The following is a 21,773-nucleotide window of genomic DNA, read 5'->3' as shown; positions in this document are numbered from 1 at the left end:
TACTCAGATCCTTCGCAACATAGTTGCAAAAGAAGCTTTCATGAAGATCACAAGTGCTGGGTAGAAAGGCTAGCTTTCGTTAGCAAATTTATGTCATCTTGAGACTAGTCGATGAAAAAACCAGATCATGATAATTCTGTAAATTGAGGACTTGGATCTTTGAAATATCTGTCATAGATTCAAATAACCTAACAATGGCTATCAGCATCATTTTTATGGCTATTGGGATTTCGACGCTTTATTAATTGGAACTACCTTCTGGCTTACTTTTGGATGGCATACAGGTGTGTCCAGCTCTCACAATAATTATCTTCCACACCATTGTCTTTTGAAGGATGGAATGACCAGCCAAATTAAGTCACAGGAAAAGTTATGCATTCTATATATTTTCTTGGACTACTTTTTTATTTTTATTTTGCGAGTAAATTTTACGGAGGCTTTTTTTATTTTTTCTCTCATTTATTTCTTGTTTAGCAGCCCCCCCCCCCCTGGCTCTATATATATATATATATATAATGTATTTTTACAATTAAATAGTGCTGAAAATATAGTATTTTCTTGTGTTTACAAAACTTGTTGGTATTTTTATTCGTTTTTAGTCTAGTTGTTTCTATGATTTTTATTATAGAGAAGAAATTTGTTGAATCCAGAAGGATAGTTTGGATAGCTTAATTTGTATTGATGAAATATCTTTGAAAATAATACATGTATATACCTCAAGTTTTATTTTGTTCAAGTTACGTCTTCATGGTGTTTTACTACAACATGATCTTCAACTTTCTATAATTGGCTTCAATCTTACGCTTCTTATGAATCATCTCAGCCAGCTCAGTTTTGAGCTTTCCATGGAGAATAATTATGTTCTCAGCTAGCTCAGCCATGCTTCTTCATGAGGCGCTATATATATAGCTGGGGTAGGATATATAAGAAGCGCCCCTATTGTTTCTTGCCATCTTAAGTTCGTGGTCGGAGATCATGAGATTTTTGCTTCACAAAGCTCCTTCAATTCCAAGCAGTTCCAGCTAGCTCTAAATTGGTTTGATAATCTCTTTTAAATAGGAAGTCAAACTCGTTGAAATGAACTATGCGAGTATGCGTTGGGCGTACTCCAGTTGTTGAGTGGAAATTGAGGGAATATAACTCACGTAACCTCATGCTCCAATTAATATAGCACCCATGGAAAATCTCTAGGCTGAGCTAATTAAGTATCTTATGGGTGATATTCAAGTTGCTCTCCATGCTACTTTACCTGGCTTTGAATCCCGATATATACCTTTCTATTTTTCTAAGGTCATATCAGTCCAACAATGGCGATAAAACTCATAAAAGTCTTGAATGATGCTCCTTCCCTTGAGCCAACAAGGAGAGAATGCAAGCATAATAGGCCTTATATGGCTAACTATCTAAATATAGAGAAGCTGAGGGCAACATTTTAGATTTCATAAACTGCCCCTCTTAATATAATTCAGAAGACACCATGTCCATTTGATCTTTACTGATTAAGGTGTTGTTGTTGACTGATTCTGATAGGAATTGCTGGAGGGAATCCATTCTCGTACAAATTGTTGAGAGGTTCAGGAGTGGGACTCTAGGGTCTGTGTTACTACTACATGGAAGGAATATCCTTCTACCTGAGCTTTTCTTTTAATCTTTTAATTCTGATAATTTGTGGTGTTTGATGTTTGGTAAGTAAGAGTGGTCGGTAAATAATACTTGTAGAAGGTTTCTTTTAGTAAATTTAAAATATATTTGATATTTAAGCAAGTATAATTTTCTTTTAGAAAAAACAATAATATTTTAAAGAAAAATTCTAAATATAAATATTCTATGAGGATTGAGAACTTAGAATTCAAAGGTTTTTTCCTATCTTTAGAGTTTATGAACCTTGTCTTTTAATAAGAAGAGAAGTTAAAGTATAATTTTGATTTGATAATTTTAATATCTTTAGTGTTAAAAAAAAATATCTGACTCGTTAAAGAAAAAATATCTCTAATTCATTATAATCTCATTGTCTATCATGAAACCCAACAAAATTCCTTGAGATATATTTATTTGAGCTCAGCATATACGCTGAGCTCAAAGTCTACTAGCTTACCAGTCATCTATATACTTAAGTTTAGCATTTAATTATATCTAAAAATATTAGATTTGATAGCTCTTTAAACACATATAATAAATGTTTGGGATATATATATATATATATATATATATATATATATATATATATATATATTTGGGCTCACTCGGCTGAGTTTAAAAATATTAAATATGACAGCTAGCTTAGCAATTGACTGAGTTGAAAGATATTGAGTTCTCTCTCTAGTTTAAGATTCACGTACAATTAAAACATGTAAACCCATCAATAGAGGTTATACAGGAATTATTTATTGCTGGAAGTAACAAAATCATAAGTACTAGAGAAAATACAGTATTGTTCTAAAATCTCAAACTACAAAGCTCATAATCTCGCTTACTATCACGAAGAAAACAAATAAACATATACAGACACCATACCCAACATCAAGAAACGCAGAAAATATACCTGATCCATCCATCATTGCCTGAAACCACAAAACTCCTGAATTCCAGTCAAAGGAGACCCCATACATCCTGAAAGTTATACCCTTCCATGGGACCAAACCCAAAAAGCAATCTCTCAAAAAACTCATTGTCAACCAAATCATCTCCCTTAACAACAGATTCTTCTTCTTCTTCTTCTTCATCCTCCTCCATAGCCACCGCGCCGCCAACTACCAACCCCTTGGCCTTACTCTCCGCCTCTTCGCCAACAACAGCAGGCATATGTCCTTCAAACAAAGCCATGTGACCAAACAACTTATCCTTCCTCGAAAAACTAGTCCCAAAAGAGCACTTCCACCTCGATTCCCCACAATGCTTCAAATGACTGTTCAAATCCGCAAGAACCGAAAAACTCTTCTTATTACACCGATTACACGAATACATCTTTGGACAATGACTCCTCTTAAAATGATTTCTTACACAAATCACAGACATCAATGGCTTAAACTTACTATGTTTCTTATTCCTATTACAACCTTCAAAGGGGCAAGAAAACTTTGTCTTCCCCGCCAAGGAAGCTGATATTGTTTTATCACCCTTATCAGGCTTCGCAAGTGCCTCAAGGGTTTCGAACTGATTCCCATGCGCACGCATATGCATACGCAAGTTTGCATCTCTTTTGAACCCTTGTCCGCAAATATCACAAAAATGAACATGTTCAGCTAGCAGTTCGACTGCATCAAGCTCTATAGCTTCGGTGTCCTCCTCGTTTTCTTCTCTATTTTCTACTTTCAAAACTTGGGCCTTTTTTATCGCGGTACTTTCTACCGGCGGCTGAGGCATAAAGGGTTGTGAGCTACTACTGCTACTAGAGAGAAGAGCAGCAGCGTTGACGATGATTTGATGTATGGCTGAGGAGATCTCAGAAGACACCATGTCCATTTGATCTTTACTGATTAAAGTGTTGTTGTTGACTGATTCTGATAGGAATTGCTGGAGGGAATCCATTCTTGTACAAACTGTTGAGAGGTTCAGGAGGGGAACTCTAGGGTCTGTGTTACTGCTTACATGGAAGGAATATCCCGTCGGATTCCGGGTAGATTCACCGGGATTTGACATGGTTTTTGAGAGAGCGATTGGGTTGTTTTGTTTTGGCTTTTCTGGGATAGTGAATTTGGATTGGATCGATTTGATAAACCCTTTTCCTTTCTGGTTTTGCTTTTTTTGGTAGCCTCAATTTGACTCCTACATATCTAATTTATCAGTCAACCCGCAATACTATTTTTATTTTCAATCACGCCCTTTTTGTTTCAACTGTATTTCAATCGTCCAGTGGTTTGCCACATATTTTCCAGAAAAACTACCTTCTAAATTATAATCCATCTTTATGGATTCAAAATAAGGCCAACGTAGTTATTTTTTTCCATAAATCATGTAGTAAACCTAAATATCTAATCCATGGAAAAATTCATCAAACCATGTGAATTTAGTTTTATAGTTTATATATATATATATATATATATATATATATATATAGAGAGAGAGAGAGAGAGAGAGAGAGAGAGAGAGAGAGAGACAACCATAATTAGCCTTATGCTAATAATTGTTTTGGTTAATTCCCACAAGAACGAAAAGAAGAGAGGGGATAATTAAGGAAAGGTTGAAATATAGGGGTGATTGATTAAGAAATTAGTTTGGGGATTAAATTGAAATAATTGGTATATAAAGTAGACTTAACCTTTTTCTTTCGATGCTTCTAAGTTGACCGGGGAACTCATGGAAAGAGCGCAAAGACTGGATCGTGACCGTCGAATATGTTGTCCAATTCACTTTCAGCTGCAGCTGTGTACCATTAATACATAAATTGATCTTCAGTCTCCGTGGCCCACGTGCGTGCATAATAGTGTGTTTTTTTAAATCACTATTAAAAAAAATAACCCTATAATCCTGTACTTTTGTCGAAATTATACTTTCTTCTTAAATTTTAAAAGATTATAATTTGCATCCTCCATTTTATACACATGTGAAGACGTAATATTTTCATCAAGAAAAAATCAGCAAAAATTATTTGATTATATATAGATTTGTTTTTATTTTTTATTTAATGATTAAAATGCTCTTATATTAATTATTATAATTTTACCATCATATTAAAGAAAAAACTAACCATCTGCCCCTTACCACTGACTTGCGGAATTAACTCGAGATTTTAAATCTTTTTTTTAAGTTAGTTCAATTTCAAAAGCCTAATTTTCCTTAAATAATTAAAAAATAATTTGAGAGCCGTCAACATTTAAAAGTTTTGACAGAATTACACCATTTAAAAATGATTTAGTAAAATAATATGCTATCACCTTGTCACTTTTTAAAAGCATGATATTTACTATGTATCATTATTCTCAAGAGTGACAAAATAGTTATTGTATTTTAGAAGAGCGACATTTAAACATGTTATTTTTCTAAAGCGTGATATGTCGTGAAATTAAAATGCCTCCATTAGATTGAAGAATACACAGACGCAACAACCCCCCTCTCTCTCCAAAGCAACACCCTCTCCTATTATCTCTCTAAAAAACTCACAAAACACTTGTTAAACACCTAAAAATCAAATATATATTAGTCTCCAAGCATCCATAGATGTTTTTCTCTCCATAATTCATCATTGTCGTCGCTGCCATCGCCGCCCCAACCCTTTTTCTAGCCTTAGAAGCAGGTAAACATAATGTATTATTATGAATTTGTGTTTGGTTTAGTTGAAATTAAATAATTGTCTAGGTTGAATTTAAGGTTTAATGTGAATTTAGGGTTTTTTGAATTGATAATAAATTAGTTATGAATACCATTAATTAAAGTTGATTTGACATAGTTAAACATGAAAATAAGTTAAGTAAATTATGAATTAATTAAGTGTTGTGTTTAATTTTGGATAAGTTGTCAAATTAGGGATTTTGTGTGAATTGTTGAAATTAGCTAATAATATAATTAACTATGTTTGATGATTTTATACAATAGAGTATGAATGCGATAAAATTATGATGAATTACACATTACATTGAATTGTTGATAAGTTGCCATATTTGGTATTGTCTTTGAATTATTTTAATTTTCTATGAATTTAGGTTTTATTTAATGCAATTGAGCATGAAAATATCAATTAGATTTGATATCATGAATTATGTTTAATTTTGGTAAAGTATGCTTTGGTGTTAAATTTTGAGAATTTGATTGAATTTGTTTTGAATTTTGCAAATTAAGGTTGGGGTAATGCAATTTAGTTAAGATTTTATCTAAGTGACCAGAATCCAATTTGTTTGTTTTTTAACAAAATGTTTTATAATATATTTATGTTATGTCATTACAATAACATTATTGTTCTTGATGTAAATAGTAGTATCAAGTACAATGACGGGAACAATTTGTTATTAAATTATAATTTAGGCATGTCATATATAGAAATAACAAATATACTAAAAGGTACAGAAGATTCAATATATATAGCTCCCCTCATATTTTTCTATTCACCACTATAGTGTGGTGATCATTTTGTCATTCCCATAGAAAAAATGAATGTCTTTGGATTAGGGGCATTCTAATATTTTCACAAGGTTCATAAGTTATTACTAATTTATTTGAGGGTTTTTTCTCCATTCAATGTTTTCATAAACAATAAAATAACCAAAATACCCCCAGGAGAAAAAAAAATTAAGTGGTGTCACATAGGGGTATTTATGTATATTTTTACACACTGTATAATTACACATGTACCCTTAGATGCAAGACATTTAATTCATTGTTATGAGGGGTATTTTGGTCTTTTAACCTTAAATTTTTGTTAATTTCTAGTTTGATCGAGGGTAGTTATGTAATTTACCATTAAAATAATAATTTCCTATTTAAAAGGAATTAGGTGCATGTTGCACTCGCTAACGTGTTGGAACCACTGCACACTTTGGGTGGCACGTGCAACAATTTTTGGTTGTCAAAAATGGTTGTCCATCGCCTCAAATTATTCCTTGTCGTCTCTTCTTTCATTAGAGGCGACACGTGTGCTTCAAATCTGGTTGTTGTATCGCCGATGATCTTTTTTTTTTCTTCCTTCATTTCTCTCTCCTAACCTCATAAATACACTATGTCCCTTATTTTTTTTGTTATTTTAATTCAGAACTTTGAGTTTTGATTTTTTTTTTAGTCATTTTCTTTTTAGTAGAAGTTTTGTTTGTTTTCAATTTAACCATTTGTTCTTAATTTGTATATATAAGGTATTTCAATTAGTTCATTTTACTTTTAATTTCTTAATTTTTTTTCCTTTGCTCTTTTATCAAAGTTTTTATGGCTTGCAATTTGATCCTTCAATTAAAGTTTATGATTTTGCTTAAATTAAACTTTTTTTACTTCCTGTTTAAGGCTTGGAGTCTATATATCTAATTCTTACAAACAATGATACATATAAAATAGAAGATTCAATTTAGTAAAAGTTAAAATGCAAAAATTGAATTGACCAAGTGTTAATACATTACAATGAAAATTAAAAGGAATAGGTGTTTTCTACATGAATCCACAATATTTTTTGTTCATTGAAATCTAGGGACATTAGGTGACACATCATTTGTTGTTCACCTGCTCGATTTTTTTTCAATAAAAATGGGTCCACCCCTCAAAAAAATAAAAAAATAAATCATCAGAGCCTAAGCACGCGAGCTTAGGCTGACATACTTAAGTGTCTAAGCTTTTTTTCGTTAAGGCACAAGAGCGTTGGGCAACCGAGACCTACACACATGAGTTTTTTTTTGTTTTTATTTTAATTTTATCATTCAATATTTTTTTTTAATTTTATCCTTCAATATTTAATTTATTTTAAATTGGTCTTCATGAGTTGTTTTGTTTTATTTTATATTGAGTTATCCAGGTCTTAAATATATGTTATGATATTTTGTTAATGCTTGATTTTGCAAGTGTCTATTTTTATTGTTGTTTCTTCTAGTTTTTAAGTTGTTTTTGGACTCACAAAGTTGAATAAGTCATATTAGATTAACTCTCACATGATTATTTTATACTAGAGAACATGTTAGTTGTGCCTCCATCTTTTGGGTTCAAAATTATGATATTTAAATTATTATGAAATTTAAATGTAAAGAAAGAAACTCCAAGTAAGATTAGTTTCATCACTGCATTAAACTTTGAAGAGTGAACAACAATATATAGAAAAGAGTGAACAACAATATATAGAAAGAGTGGCAATAGCGGTACCACATTTAATAGCAATAGAGAATAAGAAATAAAAAAAATGTAAAGAAAGAAAAGAAATAAAAATATAGATTTCTTAAAAACATAATTAATTATTTCAATATTGGTGAGCAAATCATGACAACTATTTTTAGGGGAAAGTTTCCTCGCGTCTAAGCAATAGATCACTATTGTTGTCTCATTATTGATACTATAAGAAAATCAACATAAGCAATGACAATGATGCTTGTTACCCCATAGCTTGCAAACGCCTCCTTTGTGATTAGGGCAACTCTTTATACAGTACTTGAAGCATTTTCCAGATGGATTTTTATCGTCTTGACCTGGCAAGCAGGTGCCAAGTTCAAAATGTTCAGTGCAACACTGTTTCTGGGCAACCATCATATCACAGCCTAAAAAAGAAAAAAAAATAAATAAAGTATGATTTTATGTGAGGATAGTGATTAAAACGACTGATTATGCACTAATGTTGGATGTGCGTGTGTGTTTATACACACACACAGAGTACACACACTAACACATATAAAAATTTATATAAACAAATTAAAATGACTAATTATTACAAACTCATGGTAAGATTAATTGATTTTAAACTCAACCTTTTTCATAAAAAAAATCTAAAATATAGAGAAAGCAATAAGATATGTGAATGACAATTAGATATATGTTTATCTGATATTGGAGTTGAATATTATTAAAGAGATAAACAAGGCAAACCTATGAACAACAAGAGGACTAGCATAAGAACAATGGAAAAAATATTCTTCCTAGCCATCCCTTGATGAGAGTGGTGTGTAATGATGCCACAGAATTTTGAGAAGGTTGGATGAAAGAAGATCCGTGTGGATATGCTATTTATATAGTAAATAATGGAATATATTTGTAGCTGGATTTTAATTTTTTATATATATTGTCATAGAACTTAGCATATTGTCATTTGTTCTTTCCATATTATTAATTAGGCATACTCTTTCAACTTATAGTGTCATGTATATATGAATAATATTGTAATAAATATACAATTAAACTTTAATGTTGCATTTGGAAAGAAAATGAAAGACTTTAAAAGAAAAGAAAATCCGGGAAAAATAAATTAATAAATTTTCATCCGTGTGAGGAAGGTGGAGAAAATAATCTTTCTATAATACCTAATTTTTAGACGTTAGATTTTGTTGTATTTTTTCAAATAGGAATATTGTGATTTTTTTCCCTAAATAAATTACTTTTAAATATATCTATAAATCACGTAGACTATACCATATAGATCTCGCACATATCTTATTATATTACACACACACACACACACTCACAAAAGAAAGGCAAGTTGTATCATACAAGGGAAAAAATTATAATATATATTTAGTGTCAATTATATATGAATAATATTGTGAAAAATATACAATTAAACTTTGATGTTGCATTTGGAAAGAAAACGAAAGAATTTAAAAGAAAAGATAATCAAGGCAAGATAAATTAAAAAAATTTCATCTCTGTGAGAAAGGTGAAGAAAATATAATCTTTTTAAAACCTCATTTTTAAACGTTAGATTATTTTGCTGTATTTTTTTTAAATAGGAATATTGTGTGAAATAAATCTCCTATATAACGTACTTGTAAACATATCCATAACAATGCAGACTATATCATATAAGTTTTACACATCTCTTTTATGTGTGTGTGTATATATATATTCTAATATCTCGCTTTGAGATGTTAGAAGTTATAGGTGTATTTTCCAAATATGAATATCTTATTTTTTTAATAAAATATATTTTTAATACATGTAAATGAATTTTTGTAAAAGTTCATTTTGGTTCCTGAAAAATTTTCAGCAATTTGTTTTAGTTCCTATATTTCATTTTTATGACACTTTAGTCCTTAATATAATATTCCCTGGTCCTCTAATTTTATTATATGTACCATTTATTTTCTAAATCATTTTTTTTCACAATTAAGCCCTTACATGTAAATATTCAATTTTTTAATATGATGATTTAAAAATAAATGAGTGATCAATAAATTAACAATTGATAATATATAAGAGAAATGAAAAATAATTATTTTTATCCATAGTATTGGGTAAATATGTTCCACCCCATTTTGCTCCACGGACAACTTTAGACAAGACAAGATCAATCCTTAAAATGTTTAAAATATGCGCTAATTAGATCTTCATTATAATAAATTTTGATGTGTTTTGATCTTGTTTTGTCCTGTCATGTCCAACGTAGAAATCATAATCTAAGAGGATTGATCATGTGATCATTTTTTTTCTCGGTCCATACCATTTTTGTAGATGTGGCTAGCCATTCCACCGTCGTAACCATAGAGATATGATTCCAGTTCATTTTAGAGGTTAATTGTAGTTGTTACGTACAAAGAATTTTCATTTTTGTTAATGTATTATACAAATACAACTTAGCTATCTAATATTTAAGAGGAAAGAAATATAAAGGTGAATTACAATAATTGTTTTAAATTTAAATTTAAAATATTAATTATTATTACAAAAAATTAAAACGAGATTTTTTAAAAATAAGAGAGAGGGTGTTAGTTAAGATTTAAATTAAAAAGACAATTAATGAGATTTTTTTTTATAAAAAAACAAATGACTAAAAACAGAGGATCATTAAATCCGAAACCTAGAGATAGGAGGATTACTCCGTATAATTTTAGAACTGATAAAGAGTAATTAGTTTTGAAATGGAGCTTTCTTATATTTTTTGCCATCCTTACACTCGATGTGATGTTCGACGGTGGGCAAATCAATGTATACACTCAGCCAGTTAAAAGTTGATTACTACTTATAAGCTGTTATATTAAAAAAAAAAAGAAAAAAGTTGGTTACTACTTAACGAGAAACCTCTACGTACTTGTTCCTCGTAACTGGTTACTTAGTTTCTCACAATTAAAAATAGACATGGTTACATCACATTACTGATAGAATGTTTTTTTTTATATTCCATAATTATTTTTAAGAAAATTTAAGTTTTTCTATGTTTTTTCTTTTCAAATGTATGTCAAAAATAGATTTAAAAAATAAAAAATATTAATTAAATATATTTTCAGGAGAAAAACATTTTAAAAAAATAATCGCTACTACAATACCAACCGGATTGCAAATCTTACACCGATTATTTTTAAAATAAATTATGAAACATAATTCTCGATCAATCCAATATTAAGGATGAAATTAAAAATAAAAATAATAATAAAAAAGAACACAAAAACACAAATGGAGTCAACCTAAGTTAACTCACCAAACTCATGACTCAGATCATGAGACATGGATAATTTCATAGACAGTAAATAAAAAAAACTATCAAAGTCAATTTGGGTTAACATGTCAAACCCGCAACCCTGTTTATGAAACTTGGATAACCCCATTAAAACAAAAGTGAACTAATAATGAAACTCAATTCCTAATAAACTTATTGTTGGGTGATGAAAACTAGAAAAAAAAACACAATACAATGACTTGAATATATATATAATTTATTTTCTATGTGATTATCATGATTTCATGAGCGAGTCGTGATTTTGATAGGTTAACTTTGGTCTTATTTTGTCATTTTTTAATTATTATTTTTTCAAGTTCATCCTTCAACGTTAAGTTGATTGAGAATTGAATTTCATAATTTGTTTTGAATTAATTTATTTAGGGTTGTTATGGTCTCATAATCAAAATTTGCTTGTTTATTTTTTTTTTAAGCTCATGTCTTTTCATTTTCATTATTCTACATTTATTTAGTTGGATATTGAAACCCATTATTTTTTTTATTCACTATCTATTAGATGTTTTACTGATTTTAAAAATCATTCGGGTTATCTTTCCCTTCACAAGTAGGTTATTTAATAATTAAGTTCCATAATTTTATTAAATTTATTTTTGATGAGGTTAACTCGATATTATAATCAGGTTGTAGATTTCTCAGATTGACTCGAGGAGTTATTTTTTTTTTTGAATTATAACTTCTTCTTTAATTTAATTTTGTTCAATTTATTTCTTTTACTTTACTTTTTTCTATGAATTTATTGTTTTCGCATTTATTTTTTTTATATTATTAAATTATCGAAGCTCGTTAAATTTAAGAAGGTAAATAACTAGAATCTCATAAATTGTTTGTATCTTTTTAAAAATATTTATGTTATTTTAATATATTTTTTATATTAAAAAAATTAGATTGTTCCGCAGCGACGGGTTATCTAGTTGAGAATATTGTTGTCTGTTATTTCATAGTTTTGTCAAAAAAAAAAAAAAATGTAAAACCCTAGTAGCTTCCCAAACCCCCTCTGCATCCATCGTCGTAATCAGCACCTCTTCGAGAACCTTGAAGAAAGAAAGAAAAAATTGGGGGCAAAAAAATGGTCCGCAGCATAAAAAATCCAAAGAAGGCAAAGAGAAAGAACAAGGTCTCCATCAATTTCTTACAATCAATTCCTTCCTTCATTCTTTGAATTGGGTTTCCTTTTATTTTTCTCTTACTTAACAAAAATTTATTTGTTTTTGGCTTTTTGCTAATATAATTAACTTGAATTACTCACAGAAAGGAGATGAGTCATCTTCTTCTTCATCAATACCATCCATGCCTACGAAGGTCTGGCAACCAGGTGTCGACAAGCTTGGAGAAGAAGAAGAACTTGAGTGTGACCCTACCGCGTACAATTCCCTTCACGCCTTTCACATTGGCTGGCCCTGCTTAAGGTTAATACACTTCTTTTCTAGTCGTTAAAGCAAGCTTAATTTTAATCAATTGTTTTTACAGTTTAAGTTGGAAAAGAAAAGACCTGACTTGAAGGGTAAGTAATTCTGGGCCATTAAGAAAAAGATAGGAAAGTTTTAGTGTGAGATAATTTAGTAACGTTTATGTTTATTCTTATGAGTTAAGTGTTTTTCTTTGGCAGTTTTGATGTAGTGCGCGATTCACTTGGTTTGCTTCGGACTGATTTTCCACACACAGTGTATTTTGTTGCTGGAACTCAGGTCATAAATCCATTTTATTTCCGTAGTGAATTGTTAGTCACTGGAGAAACATGATTATATTTTTGTTAAGCTGAAGATTGTATTTCTCTTCATTCTTGTCGGTTACTCTTTTTCTTATATATAGGTAACATCAACAATTATGAATAAGAGACAAACTGTTATAAGGGGCCAAACTTTAGGTACTCTAGTAATTGAATGAAAAGGAGAAAAATTTAACTAGAATTAATGAAAAGCTTTATTTGGCGAATTTTGTTTCCTAGAGGGATAAAATCAGTCCTTGGAAAACGTTAGTACATGTTTGTTAAACCTTTTCTTTAATTCTGTTATTGTATATAATTATGTAGTGTAATGTCATTTTTGCAGGCAGAAAAACCTGATTGGAACTCAATTGGAATATTTAAAGTGTCTAATGTTTCTGGAAAACAACGTGAATTGGTCCCCTCCAAAACTACAGCTGGTGACTCTGACATGGATACTGATAATAGTGATAGTGATGAAGACAGCGAAGATGAAGAAGAGGGAGGATCTGCAACACCAGTTTTGCAGGTACAATTTGCATTCTTGTTTTCAATATTCATCTCTTCAAATCATGCATCTCTCTCTTTCTCTGTCTTTCTTTTTTCCTTTTCAGTATGCATTTTCATATTTGGATTTTTCTTTCACAGTTGCGCAAGGTTGCTCATAGAGGATGTATTAATCGTATACGTGCTATGACACAAAATCCCCATATATGTGCTTCTTGGTCCGATGCTGGTTATGTTCAGGTTGAATTCTGTGCTTACTATCTAAAGAAGTTCTTGAAGATCATAAAAATATTTCTTGCAAACATATTGCCATCTCAAAGGGTTGTACAATTCTTGATTTTGAACATAATGTCATAAAATGGTGAACTGGAGTTTTGAACTAATCAGATTACTGTGAAATTTTAGATTCTAGGCTTCTGGATCATCTTTTATGTGCTTTCAACCTTACATGCAGATATGGGATTTCAGCACTCATCTGAATGCTTTGGCAGAGTCAGAAACAGAAGTTCCCCGGGGAGCTTCTTCAGTTTTTAACCAGGCTCCATTATTTAACTTCAAAGGGCATAAAGATGAAGGCTATGCTATAGATTGGAGTCCTCGTGTTGCTGGAAGGCTGGTAACTGGTAATATGGAACGTTACTTTCTCCTATTCAGTAGCCTCCATTGAAGAAACTATAATGCTCAGCTGCTTGATACATAAAATGCTCTAATGCTGGAAGATCTTCCTAAATGTTTGAAGGTGACTGCAAGAACTGTATTCACTTATGGGAGCCCACATCTGGTGCAACATGGAATGTTGATGCTACTCCATTTACTGGTCACACTGCAAGCGTAGAAGATCTACAAGTATGTAATTTGATTCTGAATCCAATACAACTTATTATTTTGATTTTTCCAATCCTGTAAACTTTCTGATTGCAACTTCTGCTTATGCAGTGGAGTTCCACAGAAGATCATGTGTTTGCCTCTTGTTCTGTGGATGGGCATATTGCTATATGGGATGCACGTCTGGGGAAGTCACCAGCTATTTATTTCAAGGCACATAATGCAGATGTAAACGTGATTTCCTGGAACAGGTGTTTGAATCATTAGGATATCTTACTCATCCTCCGTAGTAGCACCCTTTTGATTTTTATTTTTTTATATATATGACTGATCAATAACTTCATTCATTGTGATAGGCTGGCTAGTGTCATGTTGGCATCTGGAAGTGATGATGGAACATTTTCTATTCGTGATCTTAGATTGTTATCACCAAAATCGGTATGTTGTGCCTGATGTATGCATTATGAATTTTTGCTCTCAATTTCACGCGTTCCAGATCTGAATATCTTTGGTCTCATCCTTAGTACACAGTTACACTTTAGGATTATCCTAGCTGGACTTTACACTGTCCTTGTAAGCAGTTAACAGTTATAGAACCTTTCTCCCAGGTTCAGTTTTTGGTACTTTTGTGTGCCATTTGCTATTAGTTTTCTAAAATGACGTCAACATTTTGTTCTTTTATATGCCATTCACTATCAGTTTTCTCCCAGTGTAAGTGATTTTGTACCTCATATACCTTTTACTATCAGTTTTCTCCCGGTTAGTGTTTTATACTTTCAGATGCCATTTGCTATCTGATTTCTCTAGTTGCAGTCTTGTCATCATATATCTTTTATGTCAGCAGGAAGAAGATAAATCTTTAGTGGCACATTTTCAATACCATAAGCACCCTATCACATCCATCGAGTGGAGTCCACATGAAGCCTCCACATTGGCAGTTTCATCATCTGACAATCAACTGACGTAAGTAATACTCCATATGAAGAGCAACGGATGAAAGCCTTTTAATAGGATATGAACAATCTTTACATCAATGTTTTTTGGTCCTTTTGTCCGGGCACTGATTTTTTTTTTCCTTGAAATTTACTAGAATATGGGACCTTTCCCTGGAAAAGGATGAGGAAGAGGAAGCAGAGTTCAAAGCTAAAACAAAAGAGCAGGTAAATGCCCCAGCAGATTTGCCGCCTCAACTTTTGTTTGTTCATCAGGTATGTTTTGTGAAACTCCATATCAGGACATTTACTTCAAAGTTCAAAATGCTCCCTCTTCAGATCCTTGACTTGCTTTCATACTATGAGCAGGGACAAAAAGACTTGAAAGAACTTCACTGGCATGCTCAGATTCCAGGAATGATTGTGTCTACTGCCTCAGATGGTTTTAACATCTTGATGCCTTCAAACATACAGAGTACTCTTCCCTCTGAAGGTGTTTGAAATAAGATTTTGTAAAGAGAAATCTGAGCAGGACAACCAGCTTGTGTTTGAATGGCATTGATGTTGTGCTCTCTTCATCTTCCTGTTCTCAATGTGCCTTTCTTCCTCCTTTTAAGGAAGATTGATGCGGTAAAGGTTTCTTCAAAAAGCAAGTAGCTTCATATATATATAATGTCTGTTATGGATGTGCTTCACGGGAAAGAGTAGCTGCCTCATCGCGGAGCATTCAGCTTTGGCACCTTTATCGTTGTTGAAGTCCTAATAACCCTTCCGGCTGGATGTTTCCAGAGTATTGCAGATAAAACCCATGTTGGTAGTGAGCCTATAATCCACAAAGTAAGAAACAAAAATTGAATTATAGCAGCATTGTGGTAATATGAATTATGAACAATTGATTTAGTTATTCTTTCAGCTAGTGTACAAGTGTGCGGCTGAAGTAGCAGGACATATCTTGGTTTTTTATTTGCATTGCGAGCGGGAAATCGCTTGAGTGCGGCATTTGCATGATGAATGTTGCAATTTTATTCTTTGCCAATGTAATCTACAGTCTTAGTTTCAAAAGACAATTGGCTTTTACGTTGCTTGAGTATGCCGTCTTGCTTTTCATCCCTCTGTTGTTACTATAACTAGCTTGTTTTTATCTTTTTAGTTGTTTGAAAATTGTTTTTAATCCATTTCGTTACTGTTACTGCTGAAGTAATGAACTTGATTTTACCTAAATATTTTCACGTAAAGAGCCATGGGCCGGCACGTATTCAAATCCCTTCACGGGCAGTGTCATAAGCCCTCAAGTTACCCTCTAGCTAGGCTGCTAATGTTCTACAAGCTGACACTAGTGCAAGTGGGAGCTCCTTGAAGTTTTGTCAAGTACTATTCAAAGCTTTTCGAGTACCTTTCTTGATTAACGTAAGGCCCAATGTCTTTTGGTCATTACAAGTTACAACTAGTGTTTAGCAGCATAAGTTATAAAACCTGATTTGTTTCAAGATTCGGTTAATGGATTGGTTGCGTCAATTCAAATTAATTTAAATAGTATTATTTAAAAAAGTTAAAATGATATTATTTAGATTTTAAAAAAATTAAATTGGATTTTAGTCTAGTTTTGACTGCATTAACATGGTCGCAGATTGATATTTTATATATTCGTCGAATTAATTTTTATCTATTTTAAATCAATGAGGCACTAAATTAACTCGATTAGATTTAATAACACTAACGTGTAATTCAGATTTTCCATCCCTTTGGTTGAAGTGGGGATGCGATAAATACCGAAAAGAATTGAAGTCTTAGCCACCAGAGCATGTCTTGGAACTAGCTTTCTCAGCCCCAAAATCAAGTATTCTTACACACAATCCACACGCTTGTGGATGCAGATCCATCAATTATGAAGCTGATAAAATAGGAATTAATATGTGCTTCACTCATCCTTCCAATTTCTTAAGCAAGAACACAATTATTAAGTGATGATCCAATAATATCATAAATTTAATCACTGGACTTGGATTATGATTTATGTCTGGTGGTATTAAATATAGTTATCCACAGGGCACAACCACCTTATTTTATGACAAGAAAAGAAAGCAAAGAACATTCATGTGCATAATCAAATCACTAACGAGTATCTGAAACCACGTTATTTATGTAACATGATTGGATGTCTCACCAAGAACCTGTAGCCAAAGACATTCCACCAAAGGTTATTTTCAAGAAGCAAATATTCAATTGATTGAATCTCAATGCCAAAGATAATTAGTCAATTGATTGGTTATTAGACTGAGATGGAGTTGATGAGACAATAATTGGACATCCCTTTCTTCATTAATAGCCACGCCGCCGCCATCATTTCCTCCTCCTCGCCGCCACCAACTACACGCATGCATTTTAAGGTCCTGTGAAGGGGCATTGTCATCGGCCATGGTACTATAGAAATGTTGACAGAAATTATAATAATAAAAACTTGGAAATTAACTCGAATTCTACTGCCATGTTTTTTTTATTTCCTTTCTTTTTGAAGTCCCTAGTTAATGTTTAAATGCACGCTTTTCTTTTCTTTTTTATTATGATTTGACCTGAGTTGCTTGGAACAATATCCAAGAGATTTTAATTACTAGTACTCACAATATTGAATTTAATTCTTCTGTCAACTGTGGCTGTTCTAGATAGAGTTTAGTGTATCTACTTCACCAGAAGATAGATTTTGGAGCTTGAGTAACGTATGAAAAAGGTGCAAAAACTCTCGACTTCTACATCAATTGTTTCCGCATCTGCTTTTCTTTAGAAGCATTAATTCCTATTCCTCCATGTTCTAGAAACTTAATACTATATATATTAGCAGACTTAATAACTGTATAGTAAATGAATGTACGAGAGATAGTGTAGTAGTTGTTGTTTTTAAAAGTTTTTTATATTAATAAATCAAAATAATCTGAAAATATAAAATAATATTAATTTTAAATAAAAAAAATTAATTTTTATAAATATTTTTAGAACTCGATGGACAGGGGCGGAGCCAGGGAGGGGCTGGCAGGGGCCCCGGCCCCTGCAAGAATTTGTTTTTCAGCCCTTCCCTTAATGATATTTATAATTTTAGTTTAAGTAATAAAACAATTAAAAGCTTGGCCCCTCTTAATTTTATTTTCTATTTTCGCCACTGTCGATGGATTCAAAACAACGTTTGAATGCAACAAAATGACGATGAATATTCAGAGACATACTACCCGAATAATGGAAGAAAAAATGTAAGTCATGATCTCACTTGTATTACCAAATCTTTGAAAACAAAGTTAACCTACATAGTGTAAAAGTCTTACGAGTTCAATATATAGTAATATAGAGATCACAATTAATTAAGCACTTTTAATTAAGCTAATAAACTCTCCATTTGTAGCCATCTCATTTGATCACCTTCTTTCCTTAATTAAGAGCTATACTAGGTTTACTGCTGTCTTCATCCCTAGATGATCATAGGCACAATAGGTAATCTCATAATTTCTTCCTCGAAATCGAATATATTATTCACAACAAGACAAAGATTGGCTGGCAATAAAGTGTTTCTCAAGGCTATATGAAATTTTTTTAATTTTAAATAATTTTTTTTAATTTGTGTTTTTAAACTATGTTAATATGTTGAGGTTAAAAATATATTTTTTAAAAAATATTTTATGATATTTTTTTAAATAAAAAACACTCATAAACAGGTTATAAAAATAGCAATTTCACCCAATTAATTAGATATTTAATATCACTCGGCATGGTTGGGTCATGTCTTTGCTCGGTTTGATTGGAGTCGAAAACATATAAGTAAAAATCTGACCCAGCTTTTACTTTGATGGAGGTGTAGTTGATTTTTTTAAATGTACAATCTTTTTAAAATATAAATCACACCTCAAAAAATAAAAAAATAATATTTTATATATAGATCCTACAAAAAGAAAATCATTACCCAGCCAGCACACCCTTAGATTGGATTCAAGGTGCTGGTAAAGGATTCACCTAACACGGTATTTCTACTATTTTCAATTTCTTTAAAATATATAATTATTATAAATCCTATAAAACAAACCTTATTATCTAATAATCACTTATTCACTAAGATTTACTCAATAAATAACAAAAGAATATTTTCTTTAATTTCTTAATAACTATTCTTTAATTTTTAATATATATATATATATATATATATTATAATTATAATATTATATTGCACCTTGTAAAAATAATAAATGATTATAACATTACAGGAGAGAAGAAGGAAAAGAAATAGAGAGAAACTCACTAGTATAGGACTATAGGCACCTGTTTAGCATATTGATTATTTTTTAAATTATTTTTAACAACTAGGGATTTTTTAATTTAAAAATAGTTTAATTGATTAGATTTTGAATTTATTTTTTAATAATTATAAATTTAAATTTTTTCAAATTACTAAAAATTTATATAATTATTAATTTTAAAGTTTATAAAATTAATTAAAATACACAAAAATTAATCACATCTACATTAATTAAAAAGAAAAAGAAAAAGAAAAAGAAGACCTTTTCTCTACACCGACAAAGACAAGATGCACCTCCACCTCCACCACCACAAGAAACAAAAAACAATAGCTGGCGGCAACCATGGAGGAAACAACTTCAGATTGGTAAAATAGTAAACAGCACAAAGTCCAACACACTGCCAAATTGCCAAAACTTAAAGGAGCTCCTCCATCCACGCGTACCCCCTTCTGACCCAGCTCCTCCTCCCCCACAGCTACAGGACCGCAGCTTGCTAGTAACAAAAACCTCCATTAATTGCTTCACAACGCCTCTAAGGCTTCATCGCGTCACCCTGTCATTTAGAACTCTCTCCTCCACATTAATTAATTAATTAAAAACAACCGATCAGCCTTTTGTAGAGAAATTTATACTGTACACTGGGAAATTTTTTTTTTTCATTTAAAAAACTTAACACTAGTTTTAAAGAGAAATAGAAGTTGGTTTTATATAGTTCATTTATTATTTTTTAATTGACTGGGAATAAATAAACTATTCTCCATGTTAATTACACGATGTAAATATTATTGGAAGTAAAAAATCTAAACTTGATGTAAAGATATATTTTTAAAATAATTTTTTATTATTATAATCGAAATTAAGGGATAATTTAGTATTTAAACAAATAAAGAAAATAAATGATTAAAATGTACAATAAAACTATAAAAATACCATTTTAAAAAATTAAACATGAGGTTAGAGGGTTTTTTTTTTCTTGTTTTCACAATAGTTTTTTTTTTAAATATAAAGTTAGTTGAAGGGCAATTCGGTATTTCACTAACTAAAATACAAAAAACAAAAAGATGGGCGTGCATGTATATCACCCGAGAGCGCGTGCAACACCTCCTAGCGTCCAATAATATTCTTTCACTATGTTGTTAAAAGCATCGTCGTCTTTTCTTTCTATTAGTGTCGCGTGTTTTTATTAGTGGTCTGATTTGTCACCGACGAGTTTTTTTTATATTTTTCTTTCTCTTCCTCTGAAAAGTACAAATTGGCTATTTTTTTATTAGTATTTCAAATTTAATCCTTATTTTTTTTATTTTTAATTTTTAGCTTAACTCTTTTAAAGAAGTTGTATTTATTTTCAATTTCATCTTTTGATCCAAATTTACTAATATATTATATTCTCCTATTTTTTCCTCATGCTTTTGATTTCTCATTTTTTTTCCCTTGACTCTTTTGTAAAAGGTTTATTGGTTTTTAATTTTATTCTTCAATTTAAATTGATGGTATTATATTTTTCAATTTGATCATAATTGTTTTGATTTCTAATTTTTTTTCTTGATTTTTTTGTAAAAATTATTATTGTTTTCAATTTTACCCTTCCATCAAATCACTGTTTTTATTTTTTTTAATTTTGATCCTCATTCTTTTGATATTTTTTGGATCTTTTTGCTAAGTTGATTTTTCTTTCCAATTCCACCTTTCAATTAAATAAACATTTATTCTATTGTTCAATTTTGATTTTTTAAAATGCTTTTGTATAACTGATATTTTTTCAATTTCATCATTTAATATTTAATTGATTGAGAATTGAATTTTATGATTTTTTTATATTAGGTACTTTGGATCTAATGACTTGGATTATAAGATTGAAAAGTTAACACAAGTTTGTTTTAAAAAAATAATAATTATAATCTTTTTTATTTTTGTTATTAAGTTATTCTAATTTTATTGTCTAAATTGTAAATTTGATGAGATATTCGTGAGCTCAAACCTTATTATTAGAATTACAAATTTTTCATGATTGATTTTTTATATTATTTTTAGCTCATTTCAACTCCTAAACATTAATTTTTGTTAAGCCACGCGGCAAATCGTGGACACCAAGGCTAGTATATCTCCTATTCAAGCATCATCCATTAACAAACAATTAATTCAAAGTTTTGACCACGTACATCTGCGAATATTTATTCGAGATTTACATGTACGTACTTAGCTACTAGTAGGGCCAAATGGTCCAAAATCTTGCGTTACTAATAAAAAAAAACAAAACAGATTTTTCAAAATCGAGATTGTTTATCTAAAAAAAATAAAATTCAAGCTGGTATTATATTTTGCATTTGACCGTATATGTATATTTACAAGAGTAACCTATATCTCACCATATATATATATATATATATGTATGTATATCATTGTTCTTTCATCTTACATTCATGTACGTGTGGTACCAACTACAAACCGAATTAGACGCCATGGTAATATCT

At 30.8% G+C, this 21,773-nt stretch overlaps 2 protein-coding genes across 3 annotated transcripts; one reads left to right on the top strand and one right to left on the bottom strand.

The window, feature by feature from the left end:
- Nucleotides 1-2,341: 2,341 nt before the first annotated feature.
- On the bottom strand, nucleotides 2,342-3,731 carry LOC133694275 (protein SENSITIVE TO PROTON RHIZOTOXICITY 1-like). The gene has a single exon (XM_062115766.1). It carries the CDS (start codon nucleotides 3,637-3,639, stop codon nucleotides 2,590-2,592), a length of 1,050 nt encoding a protein of 349 aa, XP_061971750.1. The 5' UTR covers nucleotides 3,640-3,731; the 3' UTR covers nucleotides 2,342-2,589.
- Nucleotides 3,732-11,991: 8,260 nt separating this feature from the next.
- LOC133693118 (protein HEAT STRESS TOLERANT DWD 1-like) lies at nucleotides 11,992-16,135 on the top strand. 2 transcript variants are annotated; one of them, XM_062114241.1, is made up of 12 exons: nucleotides 11,992-12,176; nucleotides 12,311-12,468; nucleotides 12,669-12,747; nucleotides 13,111-13,293; nucleotides 13,413-13,511; nucleotides 13,726-13,894; nucleotides 14,011-14,117; nucleotides 14,208-14,347; nucleotides 14,453-14,534; nucleotides 14,941-15,059; nucleotides 15,187-15,304; nucleotides 15,398-16,135. In XM_062114241.1, exons 1-12 carry the CDS (start codon nucleotides 12,129-12,131, stop codon nucleotides 15,527-15,529), a joined length of 1,434 nt encoding a protein of 477 aa, XP_061970225.1. In that variant the 5' UTR covers nucleotides 11,992-12,128; the 3' UTR covers nucleotides 15,530-16,135. The 2 variants fall into 2 exon arrangements, with proteins under 2 accessions (XP_061970225.1, XP_061970223.1); XM_062114239.1 differs by having other exon boundaries at nucleotides 14,938-15,059.
- The last annotated feature ends 5,638 nt before the right edge of the window (nucleotides 16,136-21,773 follow it).

This window comes from Populus nigra, chromosome 5 (assembly GCF_951802175.1).
Source record: "Populus nigra chromosome 5, ddPopNigr1.1, whole genome shotgun sequence".
NCBI classification, from domain to species: domain Eukaryota; kingdom Viridiplantae; phylum Streptophyta; class Magnoliopsida; order Malpighiales; family Salicaceae; genus Populus; species Populus nigra.
This window is presented reverse-complemented; position numbering and strand designations above follow the sequence as displayed.